Genomic DNA, 13,705 nt, shown 5'->3' on the forward strand with positions numbered 1-13,705 from the left:
CCCTTGCAGTGCGGGCTGCACCCATTTCCCAAGGCGGACTACCTCTTGGGCTAAAGTTCTCTCTCTCTCTCTCTCTCTCTCTCTCTCTCTCTCTCTCTATGTAAGGATCATTTTATGTAAAGATCTCTCATGCCATACAAAAAAGGGATTCATTATTGCCCTATTTGACAATCCGAGTCGTTTATGTTGCAAGTATTGTTCTTTATTATTATCCATCCAACAAATAAAATTGATACTGATATTATGAAGAAAATATTTAGTCATATGAGAGAAATGAATCTTTATACTCTTACCGTTAGTATTTCTCTGTTGTCAAATATGGTTCGACCAATTTTTTTATGGATACCTGACTAACCTGCTTTTTCACACGGACAATGGCCACACCGAATCCTACAAAGACATTTCGCCACTTTGGACCTATCCCAGTAAAGTAAACCTTACACCTCAGATAATTGCAGCCACCCCCAGGTTTTGGGGTAGCCAAGGCATTGCCAGCCGTAGATGAACACAAAGTCTTCGAGATTACGATCAATGGGAATAACTTATTCACGGAAGAGCACATAATCTCATGTACGTCTCGGCATCAATGGTTGATTTATTTTTTTAAATTTTGACCGGTAATAAATATCTCTGATTGGTAATAGTTAGTTTTTAATCCGAATCGTCCAAAATATTTTTGAACGCGCAGCCGCAAAATTGAGCTTCATAAAACTTATTCACTGCTCCTCCGTGAATAAGCTATTCTCTACGATCAATTTGGTGAACAACATATTTAATTGATGATCCTATGCTGATGGGTTAAAAGGGGAGAATATGTAGTAATATATAACACTGACAAAGGTGAAGGAAGTTAGATAAATCAAGCAGCATTGTGCCCCCACAGAGAGTAGAGCAGGTTTATGGCAACATCAAAGAAAGGTAGTAAGTACTTTTCGGATTGGAAACAGGCATATGAGCGATAAACCCAAATATTCTGTGTTCAAAACTTCACAACTTCTTTGGACCAGCTGCAGAAAAAAAAATTTCTTGTGAATTACTTAGTCCTGGCATGGATTGTTTATCTTTGACCAGACCGGAATCGATGTGCGTTTACACGCTTGAACACTCATGACCGTCGGGGAAAAACAAGCAAGTACTTTTCATGTACCATATAAGAAAGACCAGCAGGTCCTTAAGCGACATGAAATGAAAGTTGTAGCAACATGTTTATTCCATAGATAGTTGGCCCTAACCAGATAAAATCAGGTAAAGATTTGTCACCTTCCCAATTAATCCTCACTTATTGCAAGGTAAAGGTAATTAAAAGGGAAGAAAAAGTACCAGCACTTACCACATCACTGGACGCGAATTAACTAATTGATGAAGCCATCCTAGGAGTATAACTTAACTGTTGAGGACCAAATCTAAGAAGCACGGACCAAATCTAAGAAGCACGGACAGTACTATTTTTCCTTGGGATATGTGTTGGACACCCCTCAGACACGTCTAAGAACATGTCCGACACTTCTCCAACATGTCTTAATTACAAAATTAACTTCCTAATATTGGCATACAAATCTCCGACAGTTAACTCCAAACACATCAAAGGTGATGAACATCTTCACAGGGCTAAGGCTTTAGGTATTCTGCTACTTGTGCGCTCAAAATACAGAGTAAGTCTATTCTAAGATTAATATCTCATACGCATTGCAGTATTAGTCAATGATACTTTGATTTTAAACATATGGCTTTCAAGTTGAGTAGTCTTTATGTTCCATATTTCTGATTATTTTGCTATCATACGTATGGCACATGATATTCCTAATAACATAAATGTTTAACGTGTCTCAAACGTGTCATATCCCTTTTCCAAATGAGATGTCCGCACGTCGTGTTAGTGATGTTAGCTCCAAATGGAGGTAACCAAACCAACCAAGTCATCCTCATCAGTGCATTGGGAGCTTGTTAATGGTTTAGACAACCCCTAATATTATCTGCTGTCACTGTTGCGTCCAATATCTACTCTAAATCAAGCCTATGGTTCACTACTTACAAACTTACTCATACCCATTACATGGGAAGCCTATCCAAGATAAGGCATTCAACAATCATGACAAAACAAGAAAATCCTAACTGCTATTTCTTGGGAGAACGTATCTTCACTGTCAGATATTAGAGGCCCCTAAATTCTTTGCTTATAGCAACTGGGAGGTGAATGGAATCCTAATTCACTGGAGAGAGCATCTAAACCTGAGTTGATATATGTTCGCCCCCTCTTCCTATGCAGGTGCTTTTTGATTGTACAGAGCACCGGAAATTAATCCGTGAGGGCTAAGCATGGGCTCTGAGCCAAAATACCATGCAGGTAGAGGCGGGTACCACGGGCACAAACTATATTAATCACATCATAGAGGTAAAATGTGGCAACAATGAATTTGGGTGCAGCAGATTAGCACATAATATGCATCAGGATCACGCAAGGAAATTATACTTTCTATGCAATCAAATACCATCCAACAATTGTTGAAGCTATCATATCGAATCCTCTATCATTTGACCTACAATATGATCAGAATACATTCCAGGAGCTAGTTAATGTTGTAGCCTGCAAGGCATAACATTATTCCCCTTGTGCAATTTATTCCTATCCACATGCCAGCAAACTATTAAGGAATACTGCTTTAGCACTTTACCTAAAGGGTTCTCATATTCCCTCAAACTGCATAATATATCCTACATATCAGAATCCCTAAGGAACTAATGCGAAAATTCATTTCAAGGGAGAGAACTTCTACTTTAGCGACGCGTATGTATATGCGTATACACATGCACGAGTCTAAGAACAAGAAAGAGGTCACCTACTTGCAATTTTATCTCAGAATGCTTTGTTTTAGACACTAAAAATCCAGCAGCACCTTCATTTATTTACAAGTTCAGTTTTTCAATCTTGTGGATGAGTGTTGCAAGAAATATTCTCAATTTCTTAGTGTGGAATTTATTCTCACTTAGCTGTTGATCATGTAATTATTCTATGTATTTTATACACACGATATAATTCCTGACCATAATTAATCCAAGAAGCAGATCATAATCGTTTATAGAAGTCTACTGCAACAGTTAAAATAGTATTTGCACCTCAGCCATGGGCCCATGGCATTACCCAAGAGACTAAGGATACTAGTGTCATCGTCAATGCACCTATATTGCTTGTGTAAATGTATACAAGATAGCATTAAAAAAGTTGATAGTTTTTTTTTTTTTTTAATTTCTGAATCACGTAGAAACCGACTACAGTTATGACAAGAAATGCAAAGAATTATGTGCACTATGATGCAAAGCTGGAAAACAATATTTATACCGGAAATGTCCTTTTGTAAGGTCATAAGGTGACATAATGCATAGCCATATGCATGTCTGTCTAACAAGATTTAGAAGTGGAAACGAATTTTGAAGTTATTGCATGAAAAGCTAGAAGAGCCTGTTGATTCACCAGAGAATCTGCAAAGCCAACCAACGCTCAAGTTATTATGAGTGTGCAAGTGGTCCTCTCCAGCTCATGATTTGTATGTCCTTCATCAAATGCAAGTATGGAAGCAAGTACAATCCTTTTTTTCTTTTGAAAGGGTCCCGGCAGCTTCTGATTCGTCTATGTGGGGCCAGTTGTCTTCTACCCAATTCAAGAATGAAAAGAATTTGGGCCCCCCTCCTCCAATTTTTGATACTGTGTGGGCTGAATATGTACCAAAGTTACTGAAGGGGACAAAATAGAATGTATACCTTATTCCATTCCTTGCCTTCAAACAAACTCAAGGAGGAGCATCTCTCCACCATTTTCTTTTATCCTTTCTTTTCGATGTATCCAATTCCAAATTTGTAGATGCTCAAGTCAACAGAATCTTCTTCCACACCCTAACCCCCTCCCAAATTTATCAAGTTTCATACTTCTGCAGTGTCTCCATCTGAACTGAAAGTAGATAACATCAAAATAAAACGAATGCAGTGCCATTAATCCAAATGGAATACAGGAAATTGAAATAAAGATGGCAGTCCAGTCCAATTTGAGAGAGACAACATGATAGGAGTTTTCAGAATCTTCTGTGGGGGAAGAGAATGCGGCTTTGAGGTTTTCAATACGATAGAAATAGGAGATTCCCCATTACGAGTCAGAAAATTCCCGTAATGAATGTATGGAATAAGGTTCCTACCTTTGCCGCACAACGAATAGAATGCATAGAAGAAAACTTTGCTGGATCTATTCGAGTACCGATTGTAAGGTTTGAAGTTCTTTGTAAAGGTGTGGTGCAGAGGAATTTAATAAGTAGTGATATGTGTGAGAAAGGAAAGTGGAATATAGGACAGAGGGCCCATAGATGCGCAAAACTGGAACGAGGAGATCTTTTTTTTCGAGTCGCTGTGAAGATTGGATTGGGTCGGGTTTTGTCTCTGTCCAAGATTCTATGCCTTGCTTGGACCCTCTCCCCACCCCCCACCCAACATTTGCTTTATAAGGACAGTGTTGAGCACACCTTTGTTCTGTAAAAATAGGTCAAACAAGACATCAGATAGATAAGAGCAGTTGCAGACGGGTTTCTTTGGCAAAGTATCAGCATTTTCAACAGAATCAAATTTTAGCTCTCCGAGGGAAGCAGATTGGATCATTACTGTCATTAGAACTCCTCCTCAGGTAATCAAATGTTCATGACTACGATTATGTAAGGCGTCTGGGCTCCTAACACGAAGCTAATTTTATCATATATTTTGTCATCTTGAACACAGATAGATGTATAATAACCACCATCAGGGAAAGAACATCCATCCCTCCTCGAGAATGGCAGTCCCTCCAGAGAGGCATTTGCTCATGCGAGGAGTGAATGGACCAGTAGATTCTGGACTCGTACTTTCAACCGACGCAAAGCCTAGACTAAAATGGACACCAGACCTCCACGAACGGTTCATAGCAGCAGTCAGTCAGCTTGGAGGAGCAGACAGTGAGTGACTACAACAAAAAAAGTTCAATAAAAAAGAAGAAGAATATCTGATGCTCAAATAATTTAAATCTCTAATCTCTTGTTTGTTGCAGAGGCCACTCCGAAATCAGTTTTGAAACTCATGGGGATTCCAGGACTTACATTATACCACTTAAAGAGCCATCTTCAGGTAAACATTTTTGGCCACCCAATCACCCCTAGTCACTTGAAAAGGCATATTTGCTCTTAGAACTTCCCCGTTGTCATATCTACACTTCGACGCTTACTAGTCACAATGGTAGAGCAAAGTAACATTTTGAACTTACTACCATTTTGGAAAAGCCCAAACAATGTGTAATAAAGTTTGTTCTCCGAATTTTCTGAGGCAGACATTGTGCCTTGATGTGTCCTGACTCATGCTTGTGAGCATTAGGAACCAGCACTTGCCATAAACACCAAGTCTTAGACTAAAAGACCTCTACTAACAGACTGCAGATATTTTCTGTAACTTTTTTTTGGTTTGGATTGTTATATTATAAGCAAACAGAGTAAGAATAACTCATCCTCCTTTGATTTGGCAGAAGTACAGGCTCAGTAAGAATCTCCATGGACACGCTAACAGTGGGACAAACAAAAATGGTAAGAAATTCAGTAATTATGGGTAGAAATCATTTTGAATATCACTAAATAGTTGCGGAGGAATAGCTTACAGAAATTAGAAATGGTTGCAGTGGCAGGAGACAGGATGTCTGAAACAAATGGAACTCATATGGATAATCCAAGCATTGGAACCCAAACAAACAAGTAAGACCCTCCAAAACCCATTTCGCGCTCTTCCATAACTTATAAGAGTAGCTTGGTTTAATATCCTAATTAAAAAATCAAATCTCTTATTCAGAAGCTTACCCATAAGTGAAGCCATACAGATTCAGATTGAAGTGCAGAGAAGACTACACGAGCAGCTTGAGGTACAAAATACTGAAATTTCCGGCTATGTGCCATTATTTCAGCCACATTAACCTACTAGATCATGACACTTACTGCAATCTAGAATATGAGCATGGATGGAAAGAAAAAAAAATACAATGGACTAATTCACCAATTACCCAGGATCCAATATAGCTATAGAGCTATAACGCCTTTCATCAAGAAAAAATATAGAACCATATTTATCAGCTATGAAATTATGACAAGTCCACAATCTAACAATTCTCACATTCACACATTTGCATTTTGTAAAGAGAAAAAAAATGAATGCATCCAATGACTACGATATTTAGTGCATTTCATCACTTTTAGTAAAACAAACATGTCACATGCAACATTATCACATGGCAACTGCTTTTTACCTTCGAGGAACATAAGAGCCTACTTAATACCTTCAGCCACAAAACTTGGCTAGCTTATAATCTTGTCCCAGTATGTATTCATCTTCCGATTAAAAAAAACATGATATTTTAACTGTCAAACCATGCACAACCCATTTTCCAGTGAGTCTTCCTCCGGAAGTTTTCCAAGCTACATTGTGATATTTGTTTCTGGAATGAAACAGGTACAGCGGCACTTACAGCTCCGTATAGAGGCCCAAGGAAAATACCTACAGTCAGTGCTTGAGAAAGCCCAGGAGACCCTTGGAAGACAGAACTTGGGTACAGTCGGATTAGAGGCTGCGAAGGTTCAGCTCTCTGAATTGGTCTCGAAAGTATCTACCCAATGTCTGAATCCTACTATCTCAGGGCTGAAAGAAGTGTCAGGTCTGTGCCCACAGCAAACACAAGCATCCCAGCCCACAGATTGTTCCATGGATAGCTGCTTGACCTCGTGTGAAGGCTCTCAAAGGGATCAAGAGATGCACAACAGCGGAATGGGATTTATATCTTTTGATGGCAATACAAATTTCGGGACAAAAGAGGTTGACCGTGACCCTAGACTGCAGCAGACTGAACTCAGATGGCGCGAAGACATGAAAGAAAATAGAAATTTTTTTCTACCAATGACAAAAAACACAGAAAGATCATTTGCTACGGGAATTAACTCCGATGACTTATCCATAGGAGTTGGACTTCAAGGAGGAAAAGGAAATAGCAGCAGCTTCTTTTCAGAAAGAAGGTTTAGAGGAAGGGATGAGAATCTCTGTACTCTAGACCAGACCACCAAAAGAACTGATTCAGTTCGACGGGATGATGACAAGATACCACCAGGATTTAAACTGCCTTACTTTGGACCAACACTAGACTTGAACACCCGAGATGAAAATGATGCTGCTTCAAACTGCAAGCAAATAGACTTGAATGGTTTCAGCTGGAACTGAGGGAGTTAGCTGTAAGAAGAAAGAATACAAGTTGAAGCGGAAATGCGTCTTCAACTTTTGATTCTTCATCATAAAACGAAGTTAGGACTTCGTTACGGAAGCCTGTTTCTCCCTCATTCAGGGTAGATGTAGACCAAAAAGAGTTGACAGCAGTAGTATTTGTAAGCTATATAGCTCTGGCAAAATATGCAATTTTACTCACTGTTAAGTGTAGACTTCCATTAATGGGGAGCGCAAAGAGCATCCAATGCAAATCAGCAGAATTAAAGTACCTAATCAGAATAGCGCCTGTACTGAGAGAGGGGTCAAGGTTGCAAGATAATAATATCTTCAGTCAAGCAGCAAAATCTTGAAGATTGTGCATTTCTATTGTATTCCCAGACACTAAACATCCTAAAGTATCCCAAGAAAACTGTAAAAAATCCAAAGTTGCCTGCTCGTCCAACTAAAATGGGAAACTAAACCTTCCACTACCAGTTACTGCAGGTGGATCCAAACTACCAAATGTCAAACTGTGGTAATCATACAATAATGAGGTCAGTAGCTGATCTATCTGAATAAGGTCTGGGGTTGTATTAACATACTCATCACTTTTGATCCAGCCTGTTTTTAGTTTTTCCTGGTACATCATGCAACGCAATGCTCATGTTTATTGAAGTTACCAAAATTCCTCAGAGCATCTCCAACCCCACTCTATATAAATATTCTTTACTTCTCTATTCACCTTTTCATCTACATAATTCAATTCTGCTGCCCATTTTTGCAATCACCCAAACTAATTGAGCTAAAAAGGAAATGAAATTCCCAAGTCAATCTTGGGTTTGTGCTTTTGTTGGCTTAAATGGGGAAGGATGGACCATTGCGATCATTTGCCTGGCCTCTCCAGGCTGGCTAGTTCTAGTAAGTGAAGTTGGGCCGGGGCAAAATGCTAACCATATAGAGAGCCCGTTGGAGTGAAGGTTCAGCTAGCTATTTTTACTAACATGGCTCTTTTGCCTAGTAGTTCGGAGATGCTCTTAGACCATCTACTAAAAAGTCATTGCCAAATATACATAATTGAAAAAAATAAAACTCAAACTCCAGTGGGTAGCTAAATCTACTGCCAAATTGTAGCTTTGCCAAACCTTTTGGCAACTTTGGCACAAGTCTCTCTCTCTCTCTACCTTAACTTCTACTACCGTCGGAACAACTTCGCCAAATAACGCATTTTGCACTTCAGTAAGCCCAAAAAATGACTGCATTGTCACTTTGGCTTTCACCATTGGAGATGCTCATAAAAGCAACTATTACTGCTGCTAATCTAAAAGTAGGTGCACGAGATATCACAAGTTACAACTTTGCTTCGGGAGCAAATCTACCATAAACACACAGCCTCTTTGGACGGTGAGAAATGGTGAGATAAGAAAGGGGAAGAACCATCAAAAAATTCCCATTTTTGTATTTTCCTCTCCATCTCTCACCAAAATACTCTGTTGCTCGCGGGCCAGCATCCTACCCACGCGGGTTGAACTGTGGCGCTTGAAGCCTGCTACACTTTAGTATAAGGAAACAGAGTTGCACCTTTACCACTACCTGCGGGTTTTGGTAAGATGGTAAGCGTTTGATCCTAACAATTATTGTTGGCTTTATGGGGGCCAGCATCCACCCTGTACTTGAGACGCCCCCTGCTAGCGCGGGGCAAGCATGCGGGGCAAGCATATTGGGAGGACTAACCGCCTTCATCCGTTGGTGCTGTATGGGCGGCATTGTGATGCCCCTCGTGTCCGCCTGCTGCTAAGTGCAAGGCTCTGTGCTACCCGTTAAAGATTATTATTATTATTTTTTGTAAGTGTACCATTTTATAACCAACCAAACCAGAAAACAAAGGGAATAAATCCCAATACAAGTACCTATACACAAAAGTATAACCTCACTACAATCTACATTTGTAGAAACAAAAAGAAAACAAAATTAGGGTGTAGCATTCCCAATGACTCTACTTGAGATATTCCATTGGCTACAAAGCCTTTGATTCTCAAGTGAGTTTGGGAAGTGCTTCCAAGTACAAACCCTTAGCCTTATATTTTCATCAAGTTGAGCTAGCACTTCATTGGCACTTCTGGGTCTTCCCCCAAATACTATGGAGTTCCTTTCAGCCCAGATGAAATACACTCCTGCAGCAAAAGCTAATTTGAATAGCATGGAACGAAAACTTTTGCCTTGACAGAAACTAGTTGCCCAATTCACTTCCATGTTCCAAGCCTCAGCTCCCCGGTGAATCTGGAATCTATGTAACTTCCCAAATAGAGCTGGAAAAACCACACTCAAAAAACAAATGTTGCAAAGTCTCATTGCACTGGGAACACAAAACACAGCCAGGTTCAATCTCCTTGCCCCATTTGCGAAGCCATTCTTTAGCTGCCTGTTGCTTCAAACATGCTAACCATAAGATAAAAGACCATTTAGAAACATTATTAGAAGACCAAACAAGAGAGGCCCATGGAACCTTTGGACCTTTGTGTCTAATAGCCTCCCACATGTGTTTTGTAGTATAAGCACCAGTCGGAGTGATAGTCCACACCACTTCATCACATCTGTCCCTTCAAGGCTTCAAAGAGTCTGAAATTGAAAGCTGAATCTGTTGCATCAGATTGGATCTAGGCCTAGGCTGGTGCCATTCACCATTAAGAATAACAAAACTCACTTTTGCAAATAAAGATCTTCCCATGGTAGCAACTGAGCGATCATCAAGAAGTTTGTAGAGGGGCCTTTAGGATGCCAGTTGTCAAACCATATAAAAGTATTGCAACCATCTCCTATAATATGCTTCACAAAAGGCTGACCCACACGTCTAAGTTTCAAAAAATTTCAAACAGTCCATGAACAGTCTTGAGGCATCTTCTCCTAACAGCAATTGCTTTTAGTTGAGTTGGTTAGCACCTGAACCAACATACTCAATACAAACGATTGATTTGGCTAGAAACCCTACCCCTACCCCTTTGTTTTCTTATAAAATCCCTCAATCCAACGGGGCTGACTACACAGTAACCACACACGAATGCATTATGCATATATATTCACCGAGTATCACAATTTTGAGGAAATAAATGCGACTCGAAAATAGTATTCAATGTCGATTATTCGGGGACGATCCCAACATGATTTGATAGACACTCCTTCTCGGAGTACATACTCAATTCAATAAAAAAGTTCGAAGGTGAAAAAGAAAAAGAGGCAAAGTGGTAGTAGTAGTTATAGTACTACAAATTAAGCTCAAAAAATAACCTAAAATCTCATCGGGCCAGATGACTGGACTGATTTCACCGGAAGGCGTCTTTAGCGATTCTCTGCATTTGAATTTCGGAGTCGCATTTGAAAGCGAGCGGTGGAGCACCAGAAAGTGAGCAGGGGAAATCGATTCCATCGCATTTTTTGCTGAGCTGAAGAAGGTGGTAAAGGGTTTGGGATGGCAATTTAATCTGAAACCAGTACCCAAATCATAGTTCAACCGATAATAATCTCACTGCTCCTACAGCTACGTAATCATTGATTGAGCCAAGTAACCGGATTGCATTCTGTTGCAGCACTTTTTCTCCCATAGGCAGGAGACAACGAGTGCTAAAGAAAGAAAGGGAGGAAGAAGAACTTTGCAATGTAGTAATGGCTAAAGTGATACTAGAAAGAGAACGTCTCTCTTTCTCTCTCTCTCTCTCTCTCTCTCTTTAAACAAATGTATAATTATGAGCTTTGTTGGTGCGTGAACCATCGCTTGAGAAAAATTTAGACCCCATATCTCTAGCTCGCTTTCTCTAAAAGCTCTTCCAATTGATCAAGTTTCCCATCTTTATTTGTTGCCAAAGATAAATCTTGGGCCGCCAAGCATCTCATTCTTTGGTAACTCCCATCGAACCACTTCAACAGGTATTAGTGAGCGGGACCACTTATTTTTTTCATTATCATAACTAAGATATGTTAATTTCCTTCGCATAGGAATTAATAAAGGAAAACAACCGCGAAAATATCTCCTCCCATGTCCTCCATTTTTTATGTAATTTCCTCCAAATGCTCAACATGCTTTAGAAAATGACCCCACTATAGAACCTCGTTGTTCCAACTATTTTTCTTGATTTAAGTCCCATGAACTTAAAGGGGTTAGAGGAGTTACATATGCTCTCACATATCGCCGCATGCCAGAAGATACCGGTGTCAAGAGATATCCGCTTCCAAGAGGTATCGTGCTAACATGATTGGAGGTATCTGCAGAAATTTTTTTATGTTCTGGAACAGATCTCCTTGATAGGAGCGGCCCATTTTTTTGTACAAATACATTCTCATTTACTTGTATGAGGTATCTTTTTATTAAGGTATCCACAATAACATAATTAAAATTTCTAAAGTTTCAAGTTTATAGTCTAAAATATGGAGATCCTCTAATACTATTTATGACCTGACACGTGAACGTTATTGAATCCTGAAAACACTTTTCCTCCTAACCTCCTCCTTATCTCGGTAAGGATCCGGGACTGTGCTGCACAACCCGTGCTCTGTAGCATGCTGCATAGAAAAACTACGTCGTTTTGATGTTGTGCTAGTCCAAGTTTTTCAGCCAACAAGGGCTCTGTTTGGCTGCCCGAAATTCTGCAATTTCACATTATACTCAAATCAAAACAGAGTATTTTACCACAGTTTTCAATGTTTGATGGACAACCAAAGATGAACAAATATGTATTTCACCACAGTATTCCGTTGGGAACAAATCAAGTCCACTGGGCACAAATCAAAACAGAGTAAAACATCCCCAAGTTTAAATCAACTGAGCAACAAAACAATATGAACTGGGCAACCAAAGCTTCAGTCAATACTAGTTTATTCAATTTATTTTTTAGAACCAAAGCAAAACCAAGTGCCTTTCTCTTTTCTAATTTTTTAAGAGCAACAAACGCAAATAAACTAATGTTTATGATCACTAACTTTCACACGCATATTCCAAACCCCTGTTTGCTAAATGACTACTGACAGTTAGATACAACTTTCATATGTCTTTTCTTTTTCTCAAATCATGAGTATAATTTCGTAAATCAAAAGTTCTGGCATACCTTTTTGAATGGTTTTGGAGACCTTCCGCGGTGGAGATCAATCAGACATCGAAAACTGTGGTGACATACTTTGTTCTGATTTGGGTATAATGTGAAATTGCAGAATTTTGGGCAGCCAAACAGAGCCCCTGTTGGCTGAAAAACTTGGACTAGCACAATGTCAGAACGACGTTTTGCTGCGCAGCACAATCCCTGGATCCATCCAAGTAATAACAAACACCCAATAACCTCTCTTCCACTTCTTCCTTCGGCCCACGCCCTTCCCTCCCCTCTTTCTCTCACCGCCAACAAGCCATTGCCATCCAATCCATTGAATTCAGGTCCCGTTCCAAAAATATTCTTAAAAAATAAATAGCTTATTTCACATTTTTAAATTTAAAAAAAAAATTTCAATTTTTTTGCACAATTTAAAAGATCTTAATGAGATCTATCGAATAAGATCCATATTGATAAGAAAATTATTTGCGTAAGCACATGATTTTTTAGCTTGAAATTGTTTTCTTAAAAAATAAATATTTATTTTGAGTTCAGAAACGAAGCCTTCAGACTCATAAATCTTCTAAACAGCTTTTAGACTAAGGAAATTGATTTTGACACTTCAAAAATTGATAAAGGTACTCTAAAACGACATCGTTTTGTGTATCAACACATTTCAATTTTGGAGCTTCTCCATCAATTTTTAGAGTGTCAAAATCACAATCCTTAGACGAATGACCTCACTCTAATTTTAGAGAAAATTTCCAATGCAATAATTATTTATAACATCTCTCGCGTGAAATGGGACCCACTCATACTTGGAGGCTGCGTTACAAATTATCGTTATATTATTGGAACTTTTTCCCTATTTGTGTGGCCAATTTCCCAAATTGTTAATTTTCTATTCATCTTATGGAGTAAAAAATAAAAAACTAGTCTTGGAAACAGTCTTCTTTTGAAAAGCCCAGCCCAGATGTTATATTAGGAGTTTGGACAGCCCCAAGTGTTTGGTTGATTGGTAGGTTTGTTTAATTGTTTTCCATACAATTGAATATAGTTTGAATTTTGGGCTCATGTGAGCACCTAATCTTGATGTGAATGACTTGTCTTTAAGTAAATCGAAAGGAAATTAGTTGTGTTGCACACAACTTAACCCAAACACACTCGAACTCCCAAAATATAAAATTTTAGGAGTTTGGACACTGTCTTCCGTTTACCCTGCCAAATCATAGTGTGCTACCTAATCATGTGAATTATCTATTCTCAGCATGGATGATAGTGGTGGAGGTAATATATAAGTAGAGGGGGCACGTGCTCCCATTGTAATTTCTAATAATACTAGTTTTACCTTCGAATTACAAAGGTTATGATAAATTTGTATCTAAAATTATGCACCT

At 39.0% G+C, this 13,705-nt stretch overlaps 1 protein-coding gene and 1 long non-coding RNA gene across 4 annotated transcripts; one reads left to right on the forward strand and one right to left on the reverse strand.

Moving 5' to 3' along the window:
• Positions 1-1,955: 1,955 nt before the first annotated feature.
• Positions 1,956-4,912, reverse strand: LOC131324409 (uncharacterized). Of its 2 annotated transcripts, none has more exons than XR_009199328.1 (3): positions 4,754-4,912; positions 4,185-4,658; positions 1,956-3,938 (listed from the first exon to the last, which is right to left on the reverse strand). It is a non-coding gene; the product is annotated as an uncharacterized LOC131324409 (long non-coding RNA). The 2 variants fall into 2 exon arrangements; XR_009199327.1 differs by having other exon boundaries at positions 1,956-3,943.
• On the forward strand, positions 4,523-7,604 carry LOC131324408 (myb-related protein 2-like). 2 transcript variants are annotated; one of them, XM_058356365.1, is made up of 7 exons: positions 4,523-4,658; positions 4,754-4,967; positions 5,060-5,136; positions 5,528-5,585; positions 5,678-5,750; positions 5,845-5,914; positions 6,499-7,604. In XM_058356365.1, the coding sequence occupies exons 2-7, from the start codon at positions 4,760-4,762 to the stop codon at positions 7,255-7,257; spliced, it is 1,245 nt and encodes a 414-aa protein (XP_058212348.1). In that variant the 5' UTR covers positions 4,523-4,658; positions 4,754-4,759; the 3' UTR covers positions 7,258-7,604. The 2 variants fall into 2 exon arrangements, with proteins under 2 accessions (XP_058212348.1, XP_058212347.1); XM_058356364.1 differs by having other exon boundaries at positions 4,525-4,663; positions 4,756-4,967.
• Positions 7,605-13,705: the final 6,101 nt, after the last annotated feature.

The sequence above is a fragment of the Rhododendron vialii genome, chromosome 4a (assembly GCF_030253575.1).
Source record: "Rhododendron vialii isolate Sample 1 chromosome 4a, ASM3025357v1".
Taxonomy (NCBI): Eukaryota; Viridiplantae; Streptophyta; class Magnoliopsida; order Ericales; family Ericaceae; genus Rhododendron; species Rhododendron vialii.